The following is a 23,212-nucleotide window of genomic DNA, read 5'->3' as shown; positions in this document are numbered from 1 at the left end:
TCTTGCATGTTCTGCACCGCAGTGATAGATTTCAGTGATGAAATGCTGCGAGTGATATTCATATCACATAACTGTCAAACAATTAAGTGCTTAGCCTACACTCCTTGTCTAGGCTTTCTTCTTATTAAAGGAAACAGAGGGGTATCTAAGAGTGAGATTTATTCCAGCCTGACTTTGATAACTAAGACAGATGGGACGAATTCGTCTCTGGAGGGTTGACGTTCTCCACTGACTCTGGTCCCTGAATGACTTGGAGGTGTTATCTGCTCAGTTCTGACACAGTAAAAATTGAGATACACAGATCCCATCCCAAACTAAAACATTAAGAAAAAAATGAAATTCTTCCATTCCCTTGAAAAAAGAAAGAAAAAAAAAGAAATTTATAAATTATTCTATTTAAATGTACTCAAATGAGGGAGGAAATCTCACTTTGAGCTTCTGATTTTTGTGGCAGTATTGCAGGTTTGATGGAATTGCTGGGCCTGAATCTGATCTCACAGATTTTCAAAGTAGTTCCACAGAGGCCTAATTCGAGACATGGTTTAGTGTTGTGATGGTGTTGAGTTGACAGTTGGACTTGATGATCTTGGAGGTCTTTCCCAGCCTTAACGATTCCATGATTCTATGATTGCCTGTGTTCTTCAAAGTCAGAATTTACATGCCAGAATGCTGCTCTCCTGACTTTTAATTTTATTGTTATTTCATTGACTTTCAGGTTCTCAACCTTTTCATTGCACTACTGCTGAATTCCTTCAGTACCGACTCTCTCCAGACGGCAGAGGATGATGGAGAGTTGAACAATCTTCGCATTGCCTTTGCTCGGATTCACAAGGGATTTCACTTTTTGAAGAGTGTTACCTGGGATACCTGTTGTGGCAAGCTCAGGCATCTAAAGAAATCCCACAGGAAGAAAATCAAACTGACAGCACAGAACCCACTTGGGATCAAGTGTGAAGAAATAAAGAATCATAAAGAGAATTACCATAATGAATGGGCTGAGAAGAATGGGGACAAATGCTCAGGACTTGAAGATTTTATTTTCAATCCCAATGTATTTGTTTGCGTCCCTATTGCTGAGGCAGAGAATACAAGTGAGGGTTTTGAAGATGATGATAAACTGAGCACATTTACAGATGTAGAATACAGCAAACAGGTAATAAATTCCTTTATTTGTGTTGGAATAGCAGAATCGTATATATACATTGAGGGATACATGTATAGGAGAAGACTCTCTAGCAGAAGAGCATGGCATATGTTGATCCACTTCTACAGTTACCAAATTTTGAAGTAGAACCAAAAGCACAAATGTTTAGAACGAGGGTAAATTATCACTTGGAGTTTTTAAAATCAAGATTCATTCATGGTCTCAAAAGAAAGACCATCAATTGTCGGGTTTGCTGCAGGAATTCCTAGCTGACATGTTGTGTTACAGGTAGGTACATCTCCTGTTGATTGTCCGTAGATTCTTGTGGGAGTCCTTGCTGAACCTGGAGTTTTTTTGTAAAAAATTGTGTGCTTAATGCCAACTGTTTTGGCATTATTTATGTTACAGAGAAAAAAAAATAAATATATTTTGCATAAACAACATTATCCTGGGCTCATAATATAAATTTACAACTCTTGTCCATTCTTTTTGTCCTTTCTGTATGTAGTACATAGTATCTATTAGAAGTTAAAGAGATTCAGTATAGAGTGGCTCTGTTGAAGTCATATTTCTTCTATAATGACATATATTGTCCCATTTCTTTGTGTTCTCCAAATTTTTCAGTTCAATTTCCACCATAGAAGGTTGCCATTCTGATCTCAAGTTTTCCCACAGTTTTCATCCTGATTCCTATGCAGAAAATCTCGCTTGACTTTTGACTAGTTCACTAAAATTCCTTAGTTTGCTGCATGTCCATTGCGAAAAATGTCCCTTTCTCTCTCCTTAGGTAAAATCAGAAACTCAAAATGGTCACATCTTACGACTTTTGTCTGGACAGTCCCACTTTAAATGAAATACATATGTTATTTTTCTTTCCCTTTCAACTTCCCACCCACTGGAAAGGGAAAAGAAACACCCTATAACACACAGATTATTTTCAGGCTGAAAATCACCTGAGGCAAAGGGGAGAAAGAGGAAAAAATTCAGGCAGCTGGAGTAAACCATTGGGATCTTCCTCTGAAGAATTTAGCATACTTTACCAAGGAAAAGAAAGGAAGATTGAATCATCATCACCAGAAGATAAAGAGGTAATTTTGAGGTTTTTGTTTTGTTTTGGTGTTGACTTTCCAATACTGGTCAAGCACAGATAGGTTTCTGCTCAAGGATTTGCTGGAGTGGAGCTCAGTGGCAAAAGTGGCTCTGAGTTTGCAGTAGCCTGTCTGGATGGTTAATGATGGAGCTGGAGGTCTGTGAATAAAATCAAAGCTGTGCTGGCTTTCTAGGTATTGATTTTTAAGAAAGATGTCTATACAGGAAATAGAGCATTTAGAAATTGGAAAAGTACAAAATAATTTGATTCAAGTAAATTATTTATAAAATTCTTTCTGCTACTTCCCATTTGTTGAAATCTGAGTCCACAAAAAAAGGAAAGGAGGAGGAGAGAAAAAAGGGGGCATTAAATGAGAGATATGATTCCAAGTCGGAAATTCCAGCAAGTCTGTCTGTGTCCTAAATATCTCATTTTCAAGAAACATAATAATTTAAATTATTTTTCTCACTATGACATTAAAGATAAAATATTTGTAACTAATAACTATTTAGAATAATTTTGAAAAACAAATACATTTAAAAAACAACCAAAAAGCAATTTGAAAACATAGAAGAACAAGAGCATAGAGTAAATAATTTTCAATAAACTGCTGGGGCACTGTACATTACATATAGTGTAACTGGATAGCAGAAAGCTTTCTAACTGGGTAATGTATGATATTATTCCAATTTCTACCTCATAAATACTGTCATGGGTGTTCAGTACCTAATACAATTTCAGATATATTTGTGTGTTTTTCCTGTTTAAATGCATCTTTCTATAATATCATGGTTTTAATCTAAGTAGCTTATCCCACTTTGAGGACTGCTGACACTTATAAAATATTTAAAATCTCCTCAGTTTACCAATCAATTACATTTGGTTCATATAGACTGATATTATAATTATATATCTTTGACTGCTATTTGTACTTCCAAGCTCGTATGCTTTTAAAATCACAAAGTTTCTTCCATTACCACCACTACTTGAAATATTAGTACATGGCTAAGTTTTAATTTTGAATTTTATTTCTTCATGGATGAATGTATATTCAGTTGGAGCAGAATATAGAAAGAATCAATACCTGATCTCATTCTGCTCCGTAGTTTGCCAGTGTCAGCCCTTCCGAGGGCAGCACAGTGGATCTGACAAATCCTGAAGATCTTTTGAAGCAGATTTCAGAGCTTGCTGAAGACTTTAAGACTCCAGAAAAATGTTTTCCAGAAGGTAAGGCCCTTGTGTTTTCACTACTGGGAAGTGAGAAAAGTCAAAACCCAACCTGTTTCCCTAGTGACGTTGATCTAATAGGGTCATATTATTTTAATTTAATTTTAGTTATCTGGAAATTGAATAAATAGTCCAAATTGCTATTCCTCTGTAGTTAACAGAGGGACCATAACACTTGGGAAAAAAACAACCCCTTCTTAAATTTCTTCTAACTGGGACTTGGGTAAAGCAATAGGTACGGTCCCAAAAAATGAGATTATAATGGTGAATTGAGATGAATTTCACTTGATTGGGCAGCACACAAGTCACTTTTGGTGTTTAACATAAGAGGAGTGCTTGTGATCAAGTCTCACCTGACGCTGGCTACTGGAACAAGGCACTTGGCACATTGGATTTGTTTAATACTTTGCAACAATATAAATGTTTATTCCTTGAACAGCATTTCATGAACAACCTGTGTAACAAACAAGGGAGTGAAGTAAGCAGGGAGAAGTTGATCAGGTAGAGCTGAATTTCTATAGGGTGATAATCTGGGAATCCGATCTCAAATTGACATGCAACATCCAGCCTTACAAAGTGTTATGGAATGTGTTCAGCACTTTTATCAATTCTTCCTACCCTGACATGTGTCACAACACATGTGGTTTTCATAAGATGCAAAGAAATAGCTCTTGAGATTTTTTTTTAAAAAAAAAATGTCAGTACTGAAGGCCAGGAGTAATTGCTGCATCTCAGTTTTAGCTGTGAGAGAACATCAAGTCAGTTTGTAGACTCGTTTCTTCCAAACGTGTTATATTAAACAAATTATAACTTTGCAAAATTCTTCCTGATGCTCCAGCTTGCTCTTTGCTCACCTGGTCAGCCTGGCTGACCACCACTGTTACCACTCACTCCCAAATTTTCTTCAGTTCTGTTGTTTTCTGCCCATCTGAGCTTCGCTGTACCACAAAATGATCAGGAGAGTCTTCTCCACCCTTGAACCCAGCAGCAGGTCCCACAGCTCTCTGAGCTGCTTTCCTCAGAGACCCTTTCTCTCATCACTATCATCCCATTCCTGGATATTTTATCTGACAAGAATGCGGATAAATCAAATCTGACTGCAGTTACTCCCATTTCCTCATCACCCTGTTCTGCAGAGCTGGTGCTTTTTTTTCCTTTTTTTTTTCTTTTTTCCTTTTTTCCTTTCTCCTTTTCTCCCTTTTTCCTTTTTTTTCCTTTTTCTTCTTTTCTCCTCTTTCCTCCTCTTTCCTCCTCTTTCCTCCTCTTTCCTCCTCTTTCCTCCTCTTTCCTCCTCTTTCCTCCTCTTTCCTCCTCTTTCCTCCTCTTTCCTCCTCTTTCCTCCTCTTTCCTCCTCTTTCCTCCTCTTTCCTCCTCTTTCCTCCTCTTTCCTCCTCTTTCCTCCTCTTTCCTCCTCTTTCCTCCTCTTTCCTCCTCTTTCCTCCTCTTTCCTCCTCTTTCCTCCTCTTTCCTCCTCTTTCCTCCTCTTTCCTCCTCTTTCCTCCTCTTTCCTCCTCTTTCCTCCTCTTTCCTCCTCTTTCCTCCTCTTTCCTCCTCTTTCCTCCTCTTTCCTCCTCTTTCCTCCTCTTTCCTCCTCTTTCCTCCTCTTTCCTCCTCTTTCCTCCTCTTTCCTCCTCTTTCCTCCTCTTTCCTCCTCTTTCCTCCTCTTTCCTCCTCTTTCCTCCTCTTTCCTCCTCTTTCCTCCTCTTTCCTCCTCTTTCCTCCTCTTTCCTCCTCTTTCCTCCTCTTTCCTCCTCTTTCCTCCTCTTTCCTCCTCTTCCTTCTTTCACCTTTCTTCATCCTCCTCTTTCCTCCTCTTTCCTCCTCTTTCCTCCTCTTTCCTCCTCTTTCCTCCTCTTTCCTCCTCTTTCCTCCTCCTCCTGTACCTTTTTTGAGTCAATGAAACTTCTAATGCATGGTTTTAGGATTGAATCAATAACAGAGACGCACGTAGAAATTATCTGAAGTTCTTTTACCTGAATGCAATGCAAAGTATCCTCTGTGTAGTAATAAAATATTTATGATGTATTTTATACATCATAAATCCAAAGAGAGATCCACAACACCTACACTGCAGTTTGCTTTCTCCTAAGAAAACCCCACAAATATTGCATTAATAATACAGATATCTGAGCTACAGGGTGGGTTTTTTTTTTTCAAAATTACTTTATAGATGGCATTTTTTTTACCACTAAAGCCATGAATATAAAAGAAGTAGAGACTTTTTTTTTTTCCCCTGCTCCAGCAAAGAAATGTGAAATGTCTTGGTTTGTGCTCTGCAGTCCCAGGCTGGAGCATGCCTGCTGTGGCCAAACCATTAGAGAACTCAGCTGAACGTAAGCTGTCTATTTTCTGTAAGGGTGGTGAGGGACTGGCACAGGTTGCCCAGAGAAGTTGTGGATACCCTAGAAGTGTTGGAGGCCAGGTTGGACGCGGGTTTGAGCAACGTGGTGTGGTGGGAGGTGTCCCTGCCCATGGCAGGGGGATGGAACTAGATGATCTCTAAGGTTCCTTCCAACCCAAAACATTCAGTGATTCTGTGTACATCCCTTTCACACATTCATTGCTGTCTTTCACTTTCAGGTTGTGCTCGATACTTTCATTGTTATACAGGTAGTGCCACAAAGTTTGGAGGAGAAACATGGTGGAATCTGAGAAAAATCTGCTACCAGATTGTTGAACATTCCTGGTTTGAATCTTTTATCATATTCATGATTCTTCTGAGTAGCGGAGCCTTGGTTAGTGTAGCACGGTTTCATGTGTTTATTTAGAAGCATTTTTAGCTCTAATCTGCACCCAGAGAAGTTTTTTTTTAGCAGAAAACACAGTGTATATCTTTGAACTCACCAGGAGAAAAAAAGAAGAGGCTACACATAACAGTAATTTATTCACCATGCAGTTATTGCAAATCTATTATTCATATTATTAAAAATTGTAAGAGAGGATGAACAAAGATAAAAATACATAAATCTCAGAAACTGTTTCTATTCTGGCTATATATTGGATTTTGCTCAGCAAGTTGTGAAATATAAAGGAGCTTTTATACCATTAAAACAAATAGAAGACTTAATATTTGAAAAAAGATATAGTACTCCATTCTCTTCAATGTATGAACTTCTTGAAATAGATTTTTAAAAATATACATTTTCCTCCTAAGATTCCAGTGTTCATGATGTGTGTATATTCACAAGGCTGTACTATATAGAGAAAAAGAGAAGTGACAGGGAGAATTATATGTGTATCAGCTGATAGAAATTTAAGTAAAGATGGTGTTTAGTTCTGTATAAAAGCTATTAAATGATGAAGGGGTCTTAATGGTGCCGGACTTTCATTTTATAAAGCTCATCTTTGCCAATTATCTATCTATTATGATTTCAGGCATTTGAAGACATCCATATAAATGAGAGAAGAAGCATTAAAAATATGTTGGCATTTCTTGACAAAATGTTCACTTTCATTTTCGTTCTGGAAATGCTCCTGAAATGGTTGGCTTATGGCTTCAAGAAGTATTTCACCAATGCCTGGTGCTGGCTGGACTTCTTCATTGTAGCTGTAAGTTCTGCCTTTGGTACTGACACAGGATGTAGTAGCCAAATCACCAATTATTTCCTGGATGCAAAGTTAAGATAGTGCTCTTACCTTCTTTAATGATGATTTCAGGATATTGCACTCTAGACATTGAAAATATGGGGAGATTTGGGTTAGAGTTTTTTTGTTTTTTTTTTTTTGAAACAATATCAGGACATTGCTAATATTTTCTTTTGTCTTCCCATTCAGATCTCTTTAATAAACCTCTTAGGCAGCTCAGTTGGTCCCATGAAATCTCTTAGGACTCTCCGAGCTCTGAGACCCTTAAGAGCATTGGCACGGTTTGAGGGAATGAGGGTAAGACTGAATACTAATTAGAACCTGTTAGTACTAATAAGCACTTAAGAGGTTCATAACTCGTAACTGTGTTTTTATGAAGTTCGCATGTCTACCCCAAGCTCAGGAATCTTGTCACTGTGAAGACGGGAAGAAAGTGGGTTAAATTAATTAACATGATGTATCCAAAATTCCATGTTTGGAGACAGTTTTGAGACAGATGTCATGATATGGCATGTGTGTGACATGGTCTACAAAAACCTTCACAAAACTTTTTGATTTTTCTTCTGGTCCATCAAGTTCTTTTCTACCTGGCTGCTGAGTTCATTGCCTCTGCTGTGAAGCTCAAAACTATATTCTTATTGTTTCCTCACACTGTCCCATTTTATGAAGCCACCTGTTATGTCTTAGCATGCTCTTAAAACCTACATGGACATTCTTTGTGATTATATAGCACCTAGCAGAGAAAAAGTACCTAGCTCACAGTTATAGACCCCCCAAAAAATCATAATCCACTAAAAGTAATAGATCAAGCAAAACACTAGTAGAGAGATATTACTGGACCTTTTAAAAAAATACTTTCTACAGTCTTCTTAATACAGTCCTCTGCACTAGTGTTTATGGATGAATATTTCAGGAATTTTATGTTATAAAAATTTAAAACAAGTAAAATAACCCCCTACTCTAAGACCATGGGGAAGTCATCAAACAAAGGTGGACTCACATTGTGGGATACTTACATGGTAGTGGCTCATGGTAGCAGCTCAAAAATTATCATTATTCCTGTGAAAGCCAGGAGCTTCGAGTCTTTGGTCAAGGTACTCGTGTCAGTTGTAACTAGTATTTACATGAAAACTTTAGGTTTCTCTTTGTTTAGATGACTGACTGCTTATTTGCCCGAAGCAAATACTTGAACCCATCTTTGTGTAAGGTCTCTCCTCTCCCACTTCATCCAAGGTGGTTGTCAATGCCCTGCTGGGAGCCATCCCTTCCATCATGAACGTTCTGCTTGTCTGCCTCATCTTCTGGCTTATCTTTAGCATCATGGGAGTGAACCTCTTTGCTGGGAAGTTTGGGAAATGTGTCAACCTGACAGAAGAAGATTCGGATTTAAATGATTCGATCAAAAACATGACAGACTGTGGAATGTATAATAACACGGGAAAAATATTCTGGGTCAATGTTAAAGTCAACTTTGATAACGTTGGCTCTGGCTACCTGGCTCTTCTTCAGGTGGTAAGTGCTGCTTGCCTTCACTAGCCAGCACCTTGTCAAATGGGCTTGACACCCTTGACAACTTTGAACTCGTCTCTATGGGTGAGTGGTATCGTGCAACCTGCTCTTCCCATCTAGCTGGCAGCCCAAACAGCAGTGCTGTTCGTGTACACAAATGAAAAAAAGGGGACAAATCAGACCTTGCTGTGATTTTCCGGGGGATAACGTAAGCATCTGGTGGACAAGAGCTCTTTCAGCCTCTGGCATGTTCATAAGCCTGAGAACTGGAGCCAATTTCAGAAGGAAATCTGGGGGAAATACTGACCTAATCTGCCAAAATACAGACTTGTTCACCCATGAGGGTTGTAAGGCCTTTAGTAGACCATCTAATGAAGGTTTGTCCTGTCAGCTTCCTAGGACAACATGTTCTGTCCCACCCTAGCAAGCTTTGACGTTCTGGTAATGCTGAGAATGCCATACACGCAGCAGGGGCAAGTTTCCCTAAAATCAGCTTGGTGCTTTGTGCCCACACAAAAGGCTCTTAGTCTAGTCAGTGTCATTTGGATTTTGCAAATTGCGTGAAGGTTTTTACACTGAAAGTTCAACATGTTTTCCATAATTTCTCATTCTAGGCAACATTTAAGGGTTGGATGGAAATCATGTATGCAGCCGTAGATTCACGAGAGGTCAGTCACTATATTCAAATTACATTTTTTATTTATGCTACTGCTTCCTGCAAAAGTATCAAGATTTTTGCACTTTTACATCTGCTGCTTGTCTGTGTTAAATATACCCAGTAATTATATTTATCAGCTAATGGAAACACTTCCTCCGTGAATAGCTCATAGTATCCTAGAGCGAATCTGTTGTAACGGGGAGAAGAAACGGGGAGAAGAATTCAAGTCCAGATGCACCTACGCAAATGCAGTTGCCTATAGTGTAAGGTCTGATGTGAGTTCAGCTCCAAGTGCCATCTGTGGTTAATGGAGATCTAGTCAATAAATTCAAAGGGATCTAGGAAACATTTAGGCTTGCTGCATAACTAGATTATTCAGCTGAGCACCTCCTTATACTACATTGACTCTACTAATAACTGGATGCAGAGGAGTTGAGACTTCCCACTCCCGTGGAGGCACATTCACACACCTTCTTTTATGAAACTCAAGCTTGGAGTAAACCCGAATGTTTTACAGTCAACATTGTTTAAAATCCACTTCAAAACATAAACCCAAACCTTAGCAAGAATTGAACTGTTGTGGCTAAGCAACCATTTAAAACACATTATCAAGATTCACTAGTACTATTTTGCCTGCTGTTTAGATTGCTGGTCATGTTTGCTGTCATGCCAGAAGTACAATCTAATGCTATTCAGAACAAAGTGGAATGTCTTTGGAGACAAAGAATTTTAAATGAAGAGGCTATCTTTATTTGATCATGAGTTCAAAGGAATTAAATATTTTTAAAAGTAACCATAAATGAAAATGGGGTTTTTTTTGTGTGCTTCAATGTGAAAAACTATTCTTGTTCTGGTTTTCATTTTATTCATAATAATGATAGAAGCAGTTTTTCCCTAAGTAAAAAAAAAAATATCTGGATCAAGACTTTTTAATAACAAGAGCTTGGAATTACACTTCTAAATAGTTGGCTTGATTTTTCAAGTAGTGAGCAATTTACAGCTCCTCTTTTTATTGGAAGACGTTGAACTGATGCTTCTGAAATGCTTGTGAAAATCATATCAAGAATGTCCAATTCACTAACTGTTTATATTGACTTTCATATACTGACTTTCAATTTTGCCGGAATTAGCAGTAGGGCTGTAAATCTTAGCTCCTTCTGAAATCAGTTTGTGAGAGGGTCGCAGTACGAAGATTATTCTGAATTGGGCCCATGTTGTTATTTGTCATTTTTCATGTTGCTTCTCACTCTTACAGAAAAATGAGCAGCCAGAAATGGAGTACAACGTATTTATGTATCTCTACTTTGTGATCTTCATCATCTTTGGATCTTTCTTTACCCTGAATCTATTTGTTGGCGTTATTATTGACAACTTCAACCAACAAAAGAAAAAGATAAGTATATCGCTTGTGCTCCCAGGCACTTACTACATCTCAAGCAGTGCTATCTTTAGAGAACAAGGTTCCTGCTGTACACAGAATCTAAAACATTTATTGGTGTTTACAAGAGCATTAGTAATTAAATTAGCAGAAATAAGACCCAGCGTGAGTTTTTCCCCTGTAACCTGAACACCTAGCTCTTCCCCAACAATTTAAAGGCAGTGACATCTTCTTTGCAGCCCCTTAAAATTTTACTTCCTTTTGGGGAGCTGCACACAACAGAAGATTTGTTATTTAGAAAGTGGTCTGGTACAGATGGCCTGGTGAGTATTTGGATAGACAAAAATACCAGAATGTGAGAAGCCAAGGAAAGATTTGTTCTTGTCCAGATTTTCAGCAGGTCCTTTGTTTTCACGCCTTCTGACCTAGCCAGGTTTCACCCCAGGACTTCTGTCTTGTGGTTTGTGCCACTCTTTTGGACAGTTATATGTTCCGAAAAAGGTCAGTACCAGCCAGATGTGGAAAAGGAAGGAATGTTGGTTTCTAGCACTTCAGACGTTGTAACTACAATAGTGCTGCTTTCTCATCAAAAAACACTGACATTTCTTTATATACTTAGGTGGGGAAGATATCTTTATGACGGAAGAACAGAAAAAATATTACAATGCAATGAAAAAGTTGGGATCCAAGAAACCTCAAAAACCTGTTCCAAGACCACTGGTAAGATTGTTTTTCTTCAAAAGGAAAATGCATTGCAGAAGTGCAATTTAGTTCAATATGTTTATATATTTAAATTATTTATTCTGTCTTTACACGGATACTCAGACAGTGCTTTGAAGTCAATTCCATACCAAAAAGAGTTGCACTGAAAGATTTTACAGGTTAAATATTTATTAATTTCTCTGCATAAATATTATTGAGCTCTACCTTCACCTTGTAACATATTAAACTTCAGAACAAAAAGACATTTTTACTGTCATTTTTATATTCTGCCTTTCTTAAATTTCTGACTTTACTATAGTTGGGTGACTTTTTAGCGTTAAAATTGGAGCTGTTGGAAATATCTACAGATGCATACTCCCTACATTCAAAACTCATGCCAGTTGTATTTTTTTCTCTAGAACAGATACCAAGGGTTCCTTTTTGACATTGTAACACGCCAAGCCTTTGACGTTGTCATCATGATTCTCATCTGCCTTAACATGGTCACGTTGATGGTGGAAACCTATGACCAAAGTGAAACAAAGACTAACGTCCTTAATAAAATTAATACGCTCTTCGTAAGCATCTTTACTGCAGAATGTGTGCTGAAATTGCTGGCTCTGAGGCAGTACTATTTCTCAAATGCGTGGAACATATTTGATTTAGTTGTTGTGATCATGTCACTTGTTGGTAAGTAAAATTGGCTTGGCAAATTCTTTACTAAATCAATTTCTACCTTTTTAAGGAAAAAAAAGTTAACATTTATCAACTGCAAATAGATGTCAAAATGGAAATCACAGTACTGTAAAGTTTTGAGGAAAAGGAACTAAAAAGACCATCATGATTATATTAAAATAATCTGAAATGAGATTTTAAAAATTTTTTGTTATGATCTTCTATTAAAAGTATAATAATAAAAAAAGGAAGCTGTGCTATGTAAAATCTTTCTAATGGTTCTTTAGGTTGTTTTTTTCCTAGTCTGGAAGACAAAGTGAATAAGCCATCATACCAATATCATATTATTTGAAAATTTCCATTGTTACAGATTTAGCAGCAACTAAAAAAACTTAAATCAGATAAAAATTGCTGGATTTTGTCATCTGTGTTTCTAACAGAAAATTGAAATATTACAGAGAATATGAAGACTCAAATGAGATTATAGGCTATAGAATTCAGTTTTTGAGAACTCAGATATAGCTGATTGAAAATAAAGGTTCACACTGTAACAGGATAGAAAAGAATAACACAAATTTATTACCTTTTATCTGAAGGGATGAATGGAGTAAAGAGCTCTTCTGCCAGCTTGAGCTCTCTGCCAATTCAATAATTCCTAAGGCCAATACTGCCAAAATAGCAGAAGGCATTTAGGGGAAGAAAAGTATTTTGTTTCTTTAGTATGACTTATGTCTTGGCTAAGTAAAACTCCAGGAAGAATATGGCCCTTCCTTGAGAAATTAAGTTCTTGGACTGGAAATCTGGAAAAATATATCCTAAACATCTAAACATAGAAAAGTCAAACCACTCTAGTCCTACTTGATTTGTCATCTTTTAATGCAAACTAAAGATAAAATAGTGTCCATGTGTACCTATGTCCCAGAATGAACTAAAAGCCACTGTAAAGTGGCATGCACAACTGGGGTGCTTATACATATCTTGAATATATTATCTAAATGACGATGGTGACATTGTTCTCCTACCTAATTTTGTTAGTTTAGCTTTGCAGTGTCAGTATTTAAAGTCAAAATTAAAAGGTAAATATATAACCTGCACATGCTGAAGTAGTCATGCAACTGGTGTCAAAGAAATACTTCAGTTAACCAATGTTGACTTGATATGGATATTTGAAATTGTGCTTAGAAGGCTGCTCACCGTCCTCAGTGCAATGGGCACTATCTTCTAGTGGCTGAAGAACATAGTTCTGCTGATTTCTACAGCTAATTATTCAACTCTAAATTCTACTAAACGTTGTTCTTTAGGATCTTAGCATACACACCTCGTATTTTTAATTGTATAGGGGCCGGTTAGCTCAGTCAGTTGAGCGTGGAGCTAACAACGCTAAGGTCACGGGTTCGATTCCCGTTCGGTCCCCATATGTTGCCTGATCTAGTCGAGAGGTGGCGTCCCTGGTGGCAGGGAGGCTGGATTAAAATGATCTCTAAGGTCCCTTCCAGCTTAGGCCATTCTGTGATTCTATGATCCTACTTACTAGTTAAGCAGAAATGTGATATTCTAATCAGTTGTTATCCCTTCCATTTTAGCCTTACTGCTTTCTGGCATTGGTACCGCTTTCGAACGTTTATTACCACCTACGCTCTTCAGGGTCATTCGCTTGGCTCGGGTTGGACGAATATTGAGACTCATCAGGGCTGCTAGAGGAATTCGAACTCTGCTTTTTGCCTTAATGATGTCCCTGCCTGCTCTGTTCAACATTGGCCTCTTGCTCTTTCTGGTCATGTTCATTTATGCTATTTTTGGTATGGCTAACTTTGCTTATGTGAAGATGGAAGATGGCATTGATGACATGTTCAACTTCCAAACGTTTGCTAACAGCATGCTCTGTCTTTTCCAAATCACCACGTCAGCTGGCTGGGATGGACTTCTCAGTCCTATTTTAAACACTGGGCCACCATACTGTGATCCAACTGTAAATGGTACTGTAGGTGAATGTGGTAAACCTGCCATAGGCATTATTTATTTTGTAAGTTACATCATTATATCTTTTCTCATTGTCGTAAACATGTATATAGCTGTTATTCTGGAGAACTTCAATGCTGCTACTGAGGAAAGTGCAGAGCCTCTAGGGGAAGATGACTTCGATATCTTTTATGAAATCTGGGAGAAGTTTGATCCTGAGGCAACTCAGTTCATAACTTTCTCTGCACTTTCAGACTTTGCAGATGCTCTGGCTGAACCTTTACGTGTACCAAAACCAAACAAAGTTGAACTCATAGCAATGGACCTGCCTATGGTCAGTGGAGACAGGATCCACTGCTTGGATATCTTGTTTGCTTTTACCAAACGAGTGTTAGGAGATTCTGGGGTGCTGGATACTCTAAAAGTACAAATGGAGGAGAAATTCATGGCTGCCAATCCATCAAAGAAATCCTATGAGCCGATTTCTACTACACTCAGACACAGACAAGAGGAAATTTGTGCCATCATCATCCAGCGTGCCTACAGGAATCATTTACTGCTACGCTCCATAAAGCAGGCTTCTTACCTATATCATCACAGAACTTGCAATATTGACGCTGTTGGAGATGCTGCTCCAGAACAAGAAGGACTTATTGCATCTATGATAGATAAAAACTATGGCAGGAGTCCTGATAAGTCTGAAACTTTGTCCTCAGCATCCTTTCCTCCATCATATGACAGTGTCACAAGAGCCAATAGTGGCAATCTCATGGTTGAGAATGGAGAAATTCTATGTAATCAACAATCTCCAGATATTAAGTAGATTATTGGTGACAATGTTGTTATGAATATTTAAAAATGTTCACAGAGGCTGATATTGTAAATACATGTTGGCTGAGGCAGCCTCCCTATGAAACAAAGCCTCTTGATTGTGATCAGTTGACTATGTTAGCTGTTAAATAATGGCCTTTGACTGTGCTATGTTCAGCCTTGTTCAGTATTTATGTATGCAGAGAAAGGTTTTGGATCTGTTTGATCAAGGGCACCTCACTGCAAAGCAGGTCCCACAGTACCTGAATGCTGTGGCATATTCATGGCGGTGACACGTAACGCCTGCTGGCACCATCCCCAGGGCAAAATGCACAGAAAAGCCCAAACACCAACTAATCTACTGGAGAAGAGAAAAAGAATGCCAGTGTTAAGATATATTGCTGAAGGAAAATGAGCTAAAATTCACCTTTAGTCCATTCCTAATTAATGCTTTCATTATAAACCTGTTACGCAAACGGCTGCTGATTTATTTATTTTGAATGTTTGAAGACGGATGTACCATACACGTAGCCGCTGCATGATCCACAGATATGTCACAGTGTAGTGGATTTCCTCCAATATGATCAATTTACAGAATAAATCATGGCATGTTTGCTATTGTAGTTGTGTTACTGCAGCTTAATGAAACAATAAATGCAACTCTTAGTATTACACAAATTCTACCGAGCTGAGTAAAACCTTGCTTTATATTTTGTCTGTAAGGATTATTTTTTTTCAACCTGGCAGTGAGGCGGAGGCAGCTGTGCTGTGTGTCCATCAGTCACTCAATAACAAACTGTGTTTGTTACATAATTTTCTCAGGCTTCACAAAATGGTTAAGTTTCATGCTCTAGTTAATTCTTGCCAAGGTGGTAGAGAAGAGTGACACACATAAGCATTTCCACTGAAAGAAATCAACAGTATCCCTTCAAACTCTCCCTTAGACATCAGAAACCCAGACTGGAGAGTACCACAGGGGCCCCATCTGAGCTGCCCTTGGTCGTGGTGGTGGGCATCACTCATGGCCATGGAATGAGGCCTTGACCTAAGGTAGGTGTGTCTCAACCATGGTAGGAGCCTTTCCCCTTCTGCGTGTCCTTGTCTGATTGAAGGACCAGTTTTCTCTCATCTGTAAAGATCAGAAGAAACCAAAGTACTTGTAATATGGACAATTAGGAAACGTGTTGAAACATTTTGATCTAGGATTAACATAAGACTGATGGAACCATAAATTCTTTGGAGAAACTTCCAGCTGATGCATTTTTCTCTTTGATGACTTGTGTTACCTTTTGTCATGGAGTAGACACTCATAAATCACCCTTGACATTTTAATTTCTTATTCCAACTCCAAATACATTACACACAATCTAGCGTAAGAGGCTTTTTAATTTTCTTAGTCCCAGGGTTGTAGCTGCGTGGTCACTGTTGGAGCTGGCAGGTTCTGGCATGACTCGGGTGAGCTTTCACCTCCGCACTGATTTCAGCCAGGAAGGAAATCGGGTCACGCGACTGAGTGGAACCTGCTGTACGCTCTTTGCAGCCTGCTGTGGGTTGTCTACTCTCTTCAACAGCCCTTCTCTGCAGTGGCAGTTACATGTCCTGTCTTGTGTCGGTTTCTTCTCCTTCTATCTTTTTCACTTCTTCAGATTGTGAGCTTTTTGGACAGAAATCCTCTTCTACTATGAATGGTACATTGCACCTAATAATGAGAATCTGTTTTCAGGTAATACTGTCTGAGCACTGACTGGAAATAAATAATATTTACAGTACTTCTAATTTCCTTTGTGGTATTCCCTTAGCTTCTCCTGGCATCTTCAATTAGTTTTGACTAGTGCACCTTCGATTTTAAGATAGGTACACAGTGAATCCACATTATACCAGAAAAGTTAACAGCTCTGTGCCATTGGAGCCCAGGACTATTCCTTCACAATAAAAATCCCCAAACTAATAACTAAGAAGAATTAGTAAAAATGAGTTTAGCTGGGTAAAATTACATTTAAAACACCCAGTTTGTGACACATCACAGTTTGAGACTTGGTTACACGACACTTTTGAGATGGTGTTTCCAAGCTCTAGCTTGTTCAATGCCTGCCTTGATGTCCAAGGTCTGTCGAAAATAACTGATGAGCCCCACGCACTGTTCTCATCGATCTGCGTGTGCCCTGAACAGTCCTGACATCACATCCTCTCAGGAGATTTCATGTTTGAACACATCCTTACCCAAAGCTAGCGCTACCCATCTTTTCAAGTTTGTGTACCAGGAAGGGTTATTTTTGATTGTAAGGATAATTTATTGTCTGTCAGCCACACGCAAGCCTCACTGAAGTCCATCTGTCAGGGAAGGCTACCTTGAAGCTAAGTCAGAGCTCCACCAGTGTAGGAGGTCAGGTGCAAAAGTTAATTTGGTATCCTAAGTGAATGTTCGCTGGTGCAAAAAATGACAATTAACCCCTGGGGTGAATTTTACATCCTGCAGAAACCCTTCTTAGTAAAGGTGAAATCGTTTTGGGGAAGGCAGGTCTCTTGCCATCTTCTTTAACTCTTCTGGTTCTCCTCGGAATCCTCTTTATTTTGGATCCTACCAATGTGCGTACTAAAATCCTAGTCTGTTGTGGTGGCTGTGTGCTGTACAGTTTTGTTTCCAGGTGGACTGCCATCATTTTTCGGTCATTTTTTGGTTTGGCCCCTTTCAGCCACTACTCAGAGACCATTGTGTTAACAGCCTGATGTCTTCAACAGTTAGCTCTTCCATAATCTACGTATCACTTACAAATTTTACCCCAAATAGTTGCATTTTTAAAGATGTTATTAAGAGTGACAATAAAACCGTGAGGGCTGAAAGCTTTTCCCTTTGACAGTTCACGAGAAACACCAGCTCAATAAAATTATGTTTCTGTTTGTTCGTTCGATAGCGATGTAGCACAATAAAAATACCAATGAAGGACATGAGAATATCAGAACATCTATACCTCTCTGTAGTGGATTTGATTTCACTACCTAAAGCATACGCATTTTTCACAGGAAATCAAAGTAATGTAAAGCTCTTAAATAGAATCATAGAATCATAGAATGGCCTAGGCTGGAAGGGACCTTAGAGATCATTTTAATCCAGCCTCCGTGTCGCCAGAAATGCCACCTCTCTAGTAGATCAGACAACACATGGGGACTGAACGGGAATCGAACCCGCGTCCATATATTTGCACATAAATCAGGATAATTCAAGGAAAAAAAAAAAGGGATATGTGGAACTAACCAATAAAAGCTATTTTCTTCAGAAAAAAATAGGACCTAAAGCATAAGCTAGACTGACTTTACCACTGAGATCATAATTATTAATGGAACTGTGCGGATAATTCTGTTCAGTGTTTCTCAGCTCTTGGGCAAATCAATGGAGCTGCAAGGCATGGAACTCCTATTGCACTTGAAAGAACAGTTCTTTTCCTCCCATTTCACAGATACTTTTACAATTCAACAGTTATGAATTAAAACTGGACCAAGTGCAGAGAAGCAGTACTAGAATGAATACTCTATGTTATGAAGAGAGATCCAGGTTTATTTCTTTCAGTCCAAAAAATAACAACAGAGAGGGTGCATCATAACTCTCAGTAAAAAAAAGAAACAGGTAGGAAAATATGAGCTAGGGAGAAAAAAAGAGTTAAAAGACAAATAGAATAGTCAGGAAAGAAATTAACCTTAAAAACGAGAAGTGGCTTTTTTTTCCTTCAGATAGAATCATGAAACCGCTTTGCAGCAGGAGGAAAAGAACCAGTCTCACCGAAAGGTGAATAGTTACTCACTTCTTCAAGGAATTACATGCTACGGACACGTTCAAGGGGGTGTGTGACCCAGCGACCCCCTTGCTTCCTTCTTGGAACTCTCAATTTCATAAAATTAACTCGGATCTGCAAGACGGCAGTGAAACTTGTTGAATGCTTCCTCCTAGTGGTTTTAGATCAAAATGACATCTCAAAGTGCAGGAAAAAAGTTGTCTCAGCTATAGAGATTGAAACCTAAACAGACTGCCTTAAAGAGGAATATTATCAGGAAGCAGATAGCTTACGAGTAGGAGAAAGGATTGTGCTAAAAAAAAGCTGCAGTTTAAAGGTCAGAAAATAAGTGAGAATTTCCAGTGTAAAAGAGGATTAGAACATGAATAGGAAGCTGAAACAGTAACAGGTAACTCGTTAGTAATAAATAACTCATTAACTATATAAGAAAGAAGAAGAAAAGATAAAAAAGATGTGGGATTGGCTTAAAATGCGGCAGGGATGAGGTTTTGTAAAACTTTAGGGTAAAAGATTATCTCTCTATATATGATAAAGATGAGGTAAATTTTCTGCTTTATTTTCAGTGAAGACAATATTCATCATGGGATTATATTTTCCTTGGCCAACAAGAAATGTTTGTCAGTACACCCATGGCTAAAGACAGAAGGGAATTAGAGCAACAGAGTTGGGGGCCAGAATAACCCCTTTTCAAAATCTGTGTTACGAACTGGTGCATGGAACTGCAGATGTCAGCGAGGATTTTGTCAGAATCTGTAAAACCAGGGAAGGTAATAGGTGGGAAAAGAAATCCATAAAATCCAAATACTTGTATTTGAAAAGGAAGGAACAAACAATTCAAGCAATTGGAGATTTGCTAATCTGAACTGAGCATGTTGCAGGGCTGTGGAACACATCTTGAAGGGGAAATACTGAAAGATTTGAAGGAAAGTGGATATTTGAATAAAAGAAGTTTGAAATATATTTATTAAGAAACAGGAGTGTGGCAAATCTTATCCACTGGTAGTCTGATAAATAAAATGTAGTTGGGCAGAGCATAAAGTCCTCTACTGGGGGCCAAACGGGGACATTTACTACCAGGCAATGGAAATAGCAAAGCACTGAGAAGACCCGGATAAATTACTGAAACAGAATGTTTACGATATGTGATGTGATGCAATCATGAAATTGAGAAAGGCTAGTGAAGATCTATCAGCTGAGACACAGTCCGTGGAGCGCGGGATGTGCTAATGCGATGGGAAGGCGTGAGTGAGGTTACATCTGCACCCGTGCATGAGTTGGTAAAGGATGCTCACGAAAGATTCGTGCAAATCAAACTAGAATTAAAGGGCTTCTGTGACAGGCAGGGGATTAGAAAGACTTTGGAAAAGAGCCTGGAATCCTAGCTTGTTTAATCCTGCAAAATGAATGTTGAGAGATGTAACTGGTCCTGAGAGGGGAATAAGTGTCAGTAAGAGTTAAACCAGAATACTGAGCAATGCTTACTCTGAATACAGCCTGTATCGTACCAAGTGCACAGTTACCCTGTGGTGAGCTTCTACAGCTTTCCATGATCCCATGGCTATAGGCCAGGCTCTGGCACAGAGGAGAGCCGGGAAATACACCTAGAAATTCTGTCATCCACCGACCTCCAAGCACAAGTTGCTCCAGAACAGCAAGATCCAATCTAAATAATCTAAAATGTTTACTTATCCCAACCAGTTGATCGAGATGGTCCCTAACTGACACCCCATATGTCTTGGGACAGCAATGCCAGAAGGTGGAAAGGTATCTTCCTGCAACAAGTGATTTTTGCAGGAGAATGTAGGGAGTAGCAGAGCAGCCTGGCATGCTCACAAGTCACGTGCAGGACTAGTGTTGGTATAATTGCAGGCAAATAAATGAAGAAGCTCACTGGACAAGTACTGGACTACACTTTATGCAAGCTGATATGAAAAGCAGAGCCAGAGGGAATGCCTTTGGATAGTATGAGCATAAACCAACTAAGTGGCATTACTGCAGGCCACTATGTTATAAATATGTTACATCACCAAAAGAAACTGGAAAGACAAGTTTAAAAGCTGCCAAATATCTTGCATGTGAGTGTTGGGCTGCATTCGACTAAAATAAGTTCTCCTGCTGAGGCTACAGCTCTTGACCTGAAGACATCACAGAGAATGTCTGAGCCCTGGTAATTTGTTTCACAGCTAATTAGCCTTACACTTCAAATCACAAGACTACATTTTTATTTAAAATAGCTTAACTTCAGCACCAAGCCAGTGGTTCTTGATATACCTTTAATGCTACATTAAAAAATTATTTAGTGCTTGCTATTTTAATTCAATGAAGGCATTTTTTCACTATGATTGCTCTATTTATTATTTTAATGTGAGTGGAATGACCTCTTAAATTCTCTCACACAGACATTTTTCTCATCAATCACATAATCTTTTGGGTCTTCCCAGTGTCCTCTTTGTCCAACCCACAGGTGCCATAGCTGCTGCCTGTCATGATCATTATAGCCCTGATAGTACACAGCTAATTTCCCCTCTCCTGGAAGCTGAACAACAGGAACCAGCTTTATTGGATGTGGCAGGGAAGGGGTAAACCCATGCAGCCATCAGGAGCCAGCTGCAAGCTATGAAAGATCAGGGAAAAAATAATTAAATAAGGGAGGAGATAATTGCTGAGGACAGAGGTGAATTCCTGTGAAAAGGCTGTCTCAGCTGTGTCAAGGTAAGGTGTGAGAGAGCTGGGTGGGATTTTTTTGTGGTAGAGAAGTTGTTTGAGGGTAAGCAGCTGGAGGAAGACTTGGATGGATTTAAGGGGGTTTGGATGATTTTGGGTAAGGTGCAAGCTTCTGTGGGTGGGAGGATCTCAAGGAAGTGACCACTCTACCCTGGTAAGCCATGAAGTGTGTTGATGTTTGTGTCATTCTGGTGTCAAACTCCTCAGTGGGAGGAGAAGGTCCTGTGCCATGAGGCCAGGCTGAATCCAAGCCAGCCCAGAATATGGATGTCTGGCAGTATGTTGAGAAGAGGCAGCTGGGCTTGCTTTTGAAAAATAACGTGTTTTCACATGTCTAAAAGGAGAAAATTCAGGCAGTCAGCATATCTCTCCATAAGATTAGGAACCTGGAAATGTTTGGCTTGTTTCTACTTTCTTCCCTCAAATCTACATTTAATCCTGAAAGGAAACATCTTTCCTGACACAAGGAGCACTCAGTTAAGTTTTAGATCATTCTGCTTGGTTATCTTCAAGCATTTCCACGCTCCTCTCCTAAGCTACCCTGTTCCCCCAACCCCCCAGAAAAAAATAAATAACAAAAAACTGATAGAAATGGAGAAGATCTCAAATAGATTTGTTCCCTTCTTTTGATTTGGCACTTCTCAAGGGCTAAATCACTGCTGGCAGCAAGGTCTGGAGTTCATGTCTCAGTAACACACAGGATGTTCACACCTCAGGCTCATGTTCTTGATGTATCTTTTACCTCAATGAGGTTCAAGTCATATTTTCAAGTTTCTTCTCCTAGTGTGAATCACTGCTTTGCTCTGAAAGGAGAACTGGGAATCTTATGTAATACTGCATCACAGGATTCAACACAGGAGCTATCCTCTGCCGGTTTGGGAATGGCAGAGCAGAAAAATGATCTTCTCAGATAGTTGGATTCAGGAAATGGTGCTGTGTGGGGGTCTGTTACCCTCTATATATGTTTTAAGCTGTTGACACTATTAGTGTTGCCCTGGTTCAGGTATATACTACACATTGGGTTTCTTGACATTGATTGTAAGATCAATATGTTTAATTAAAGTGGAGGATACCAAGTTCTCTGTTTCACACAACTGCTTTTTCCAATCATGGGCAAGAGTGCCTGTTATTATGCTCTTAATAAAACACGTGGCTCACTCCTGAGCTAAAGATGTCTACACAGGTAAAACCAAACCTCATGAAAAAGCGCTGTGCGACACAAGGTGTGGCCGTGCTGCAAATTGGGAAGAGGACTGAAAATAAAACAACCAACAGAATGACTTATTTTGGGTCCTGATGCAAAATATATCATAAAGCACTGCTGTCCCCACTTGTGGTGAACAGCCAGGGGAGATTGGCGGGGGTGAGGATGTCCCTAGTTCCTTCACATTGCTCCTCCCATCACCTTTGACCATACTGCATCACGCCCTTGGGATTATGTGTAGGCAAACCTTCTGTGAGTGCATTTGTCAGATTTTCTAGGAGAGGAGTAGAATGCTTGATGTAAATTGTGTAGACCTAAACATGGAGGCTGCTCCACTGGTGCCGGTGGGGTGGGAGGGACACAGTAAATAGCCCATACTGGCAGCTCAGCACCCGTTCCCATCTACATTATGTGTAGCAGGTGCAGAATACAAATTAAATTTATTCTGCCTCATATATCCAAGGGCAAACGTACCACTTAATTTGAATACTTTCTTTTCAGAATTATTTTTTCCCCTCTGTTCTTTCCTGTTGTATTTGAAGACTTATTTTTTGAGTGAGGTTTTTTCAGGGAAAAATGCAGCTGGCAATTGTTCAGGTTCACATGGCAATTAGTTTCTTTCCTCCGTTGAGGCTACAGCACAGTAGCATAAAAAAAATAATTGTAGTGATACCTGCCATCACCCAGAAGTAAGTTAATTTCAGCTGTTAATTCTTTTTTAATTTGTCTAGGAAACTTTTACCCATTTATCATTTCTTC

General features: G+C 39.0%; 1 protein-coding gene across 1 annotated transcript; it reads left to right on the top strand.

Annotated features, from left to right (window-relative positions):
• Positions 1-715: 715 nt before the first annotated feature.
• On the top strand, positions 716-14,750 carry LOC104275985 (sodium channel protein type 5 subunit alpha-like; the record flags this gene model as incomplete). Its single annotated transcript, XM_009872112.1, has 11 exons — positions 716-1,153; positions 3,341-3,461; positions 6,042-6,196; positions 6,837-7,010; positions 7,236-7,343; positions 8,280-8,558; positions 9,170-9,223; positions 10,469-10,610; positions 11,211-11,311; positions 11,713-11,983; positions 13,552-14,750. Coding segments are annotated over 11 exons (3,042 nt in total), but the record flags the coding sequence as incomplete, so codon positions are not given.
• Between the last annotated feature and the right edge of the window lie 8,462 nt (positions 14,751-23,212).

The sequence above is a fragment of the Apaloderma vittatum genome, unplaced genomic scaffold (assembly GCF_000703405.1).
Source record: "Apaloderma vittatum isolate BGI_N311 unplaced genomic scaffold, ASM70340v1 scaffold11966, whole genome shotgun sequence".
NCBI lineage: Eukaryota > Metazoa > Chordata > Aves > Trogoniformes > Trogonidae > Apaloderma > Apaloderma vittatum.
Note: the sequence above shows the minus strand (reverse complement) of the source record. Positions and strands in the feature narration are given on the sequence as shown.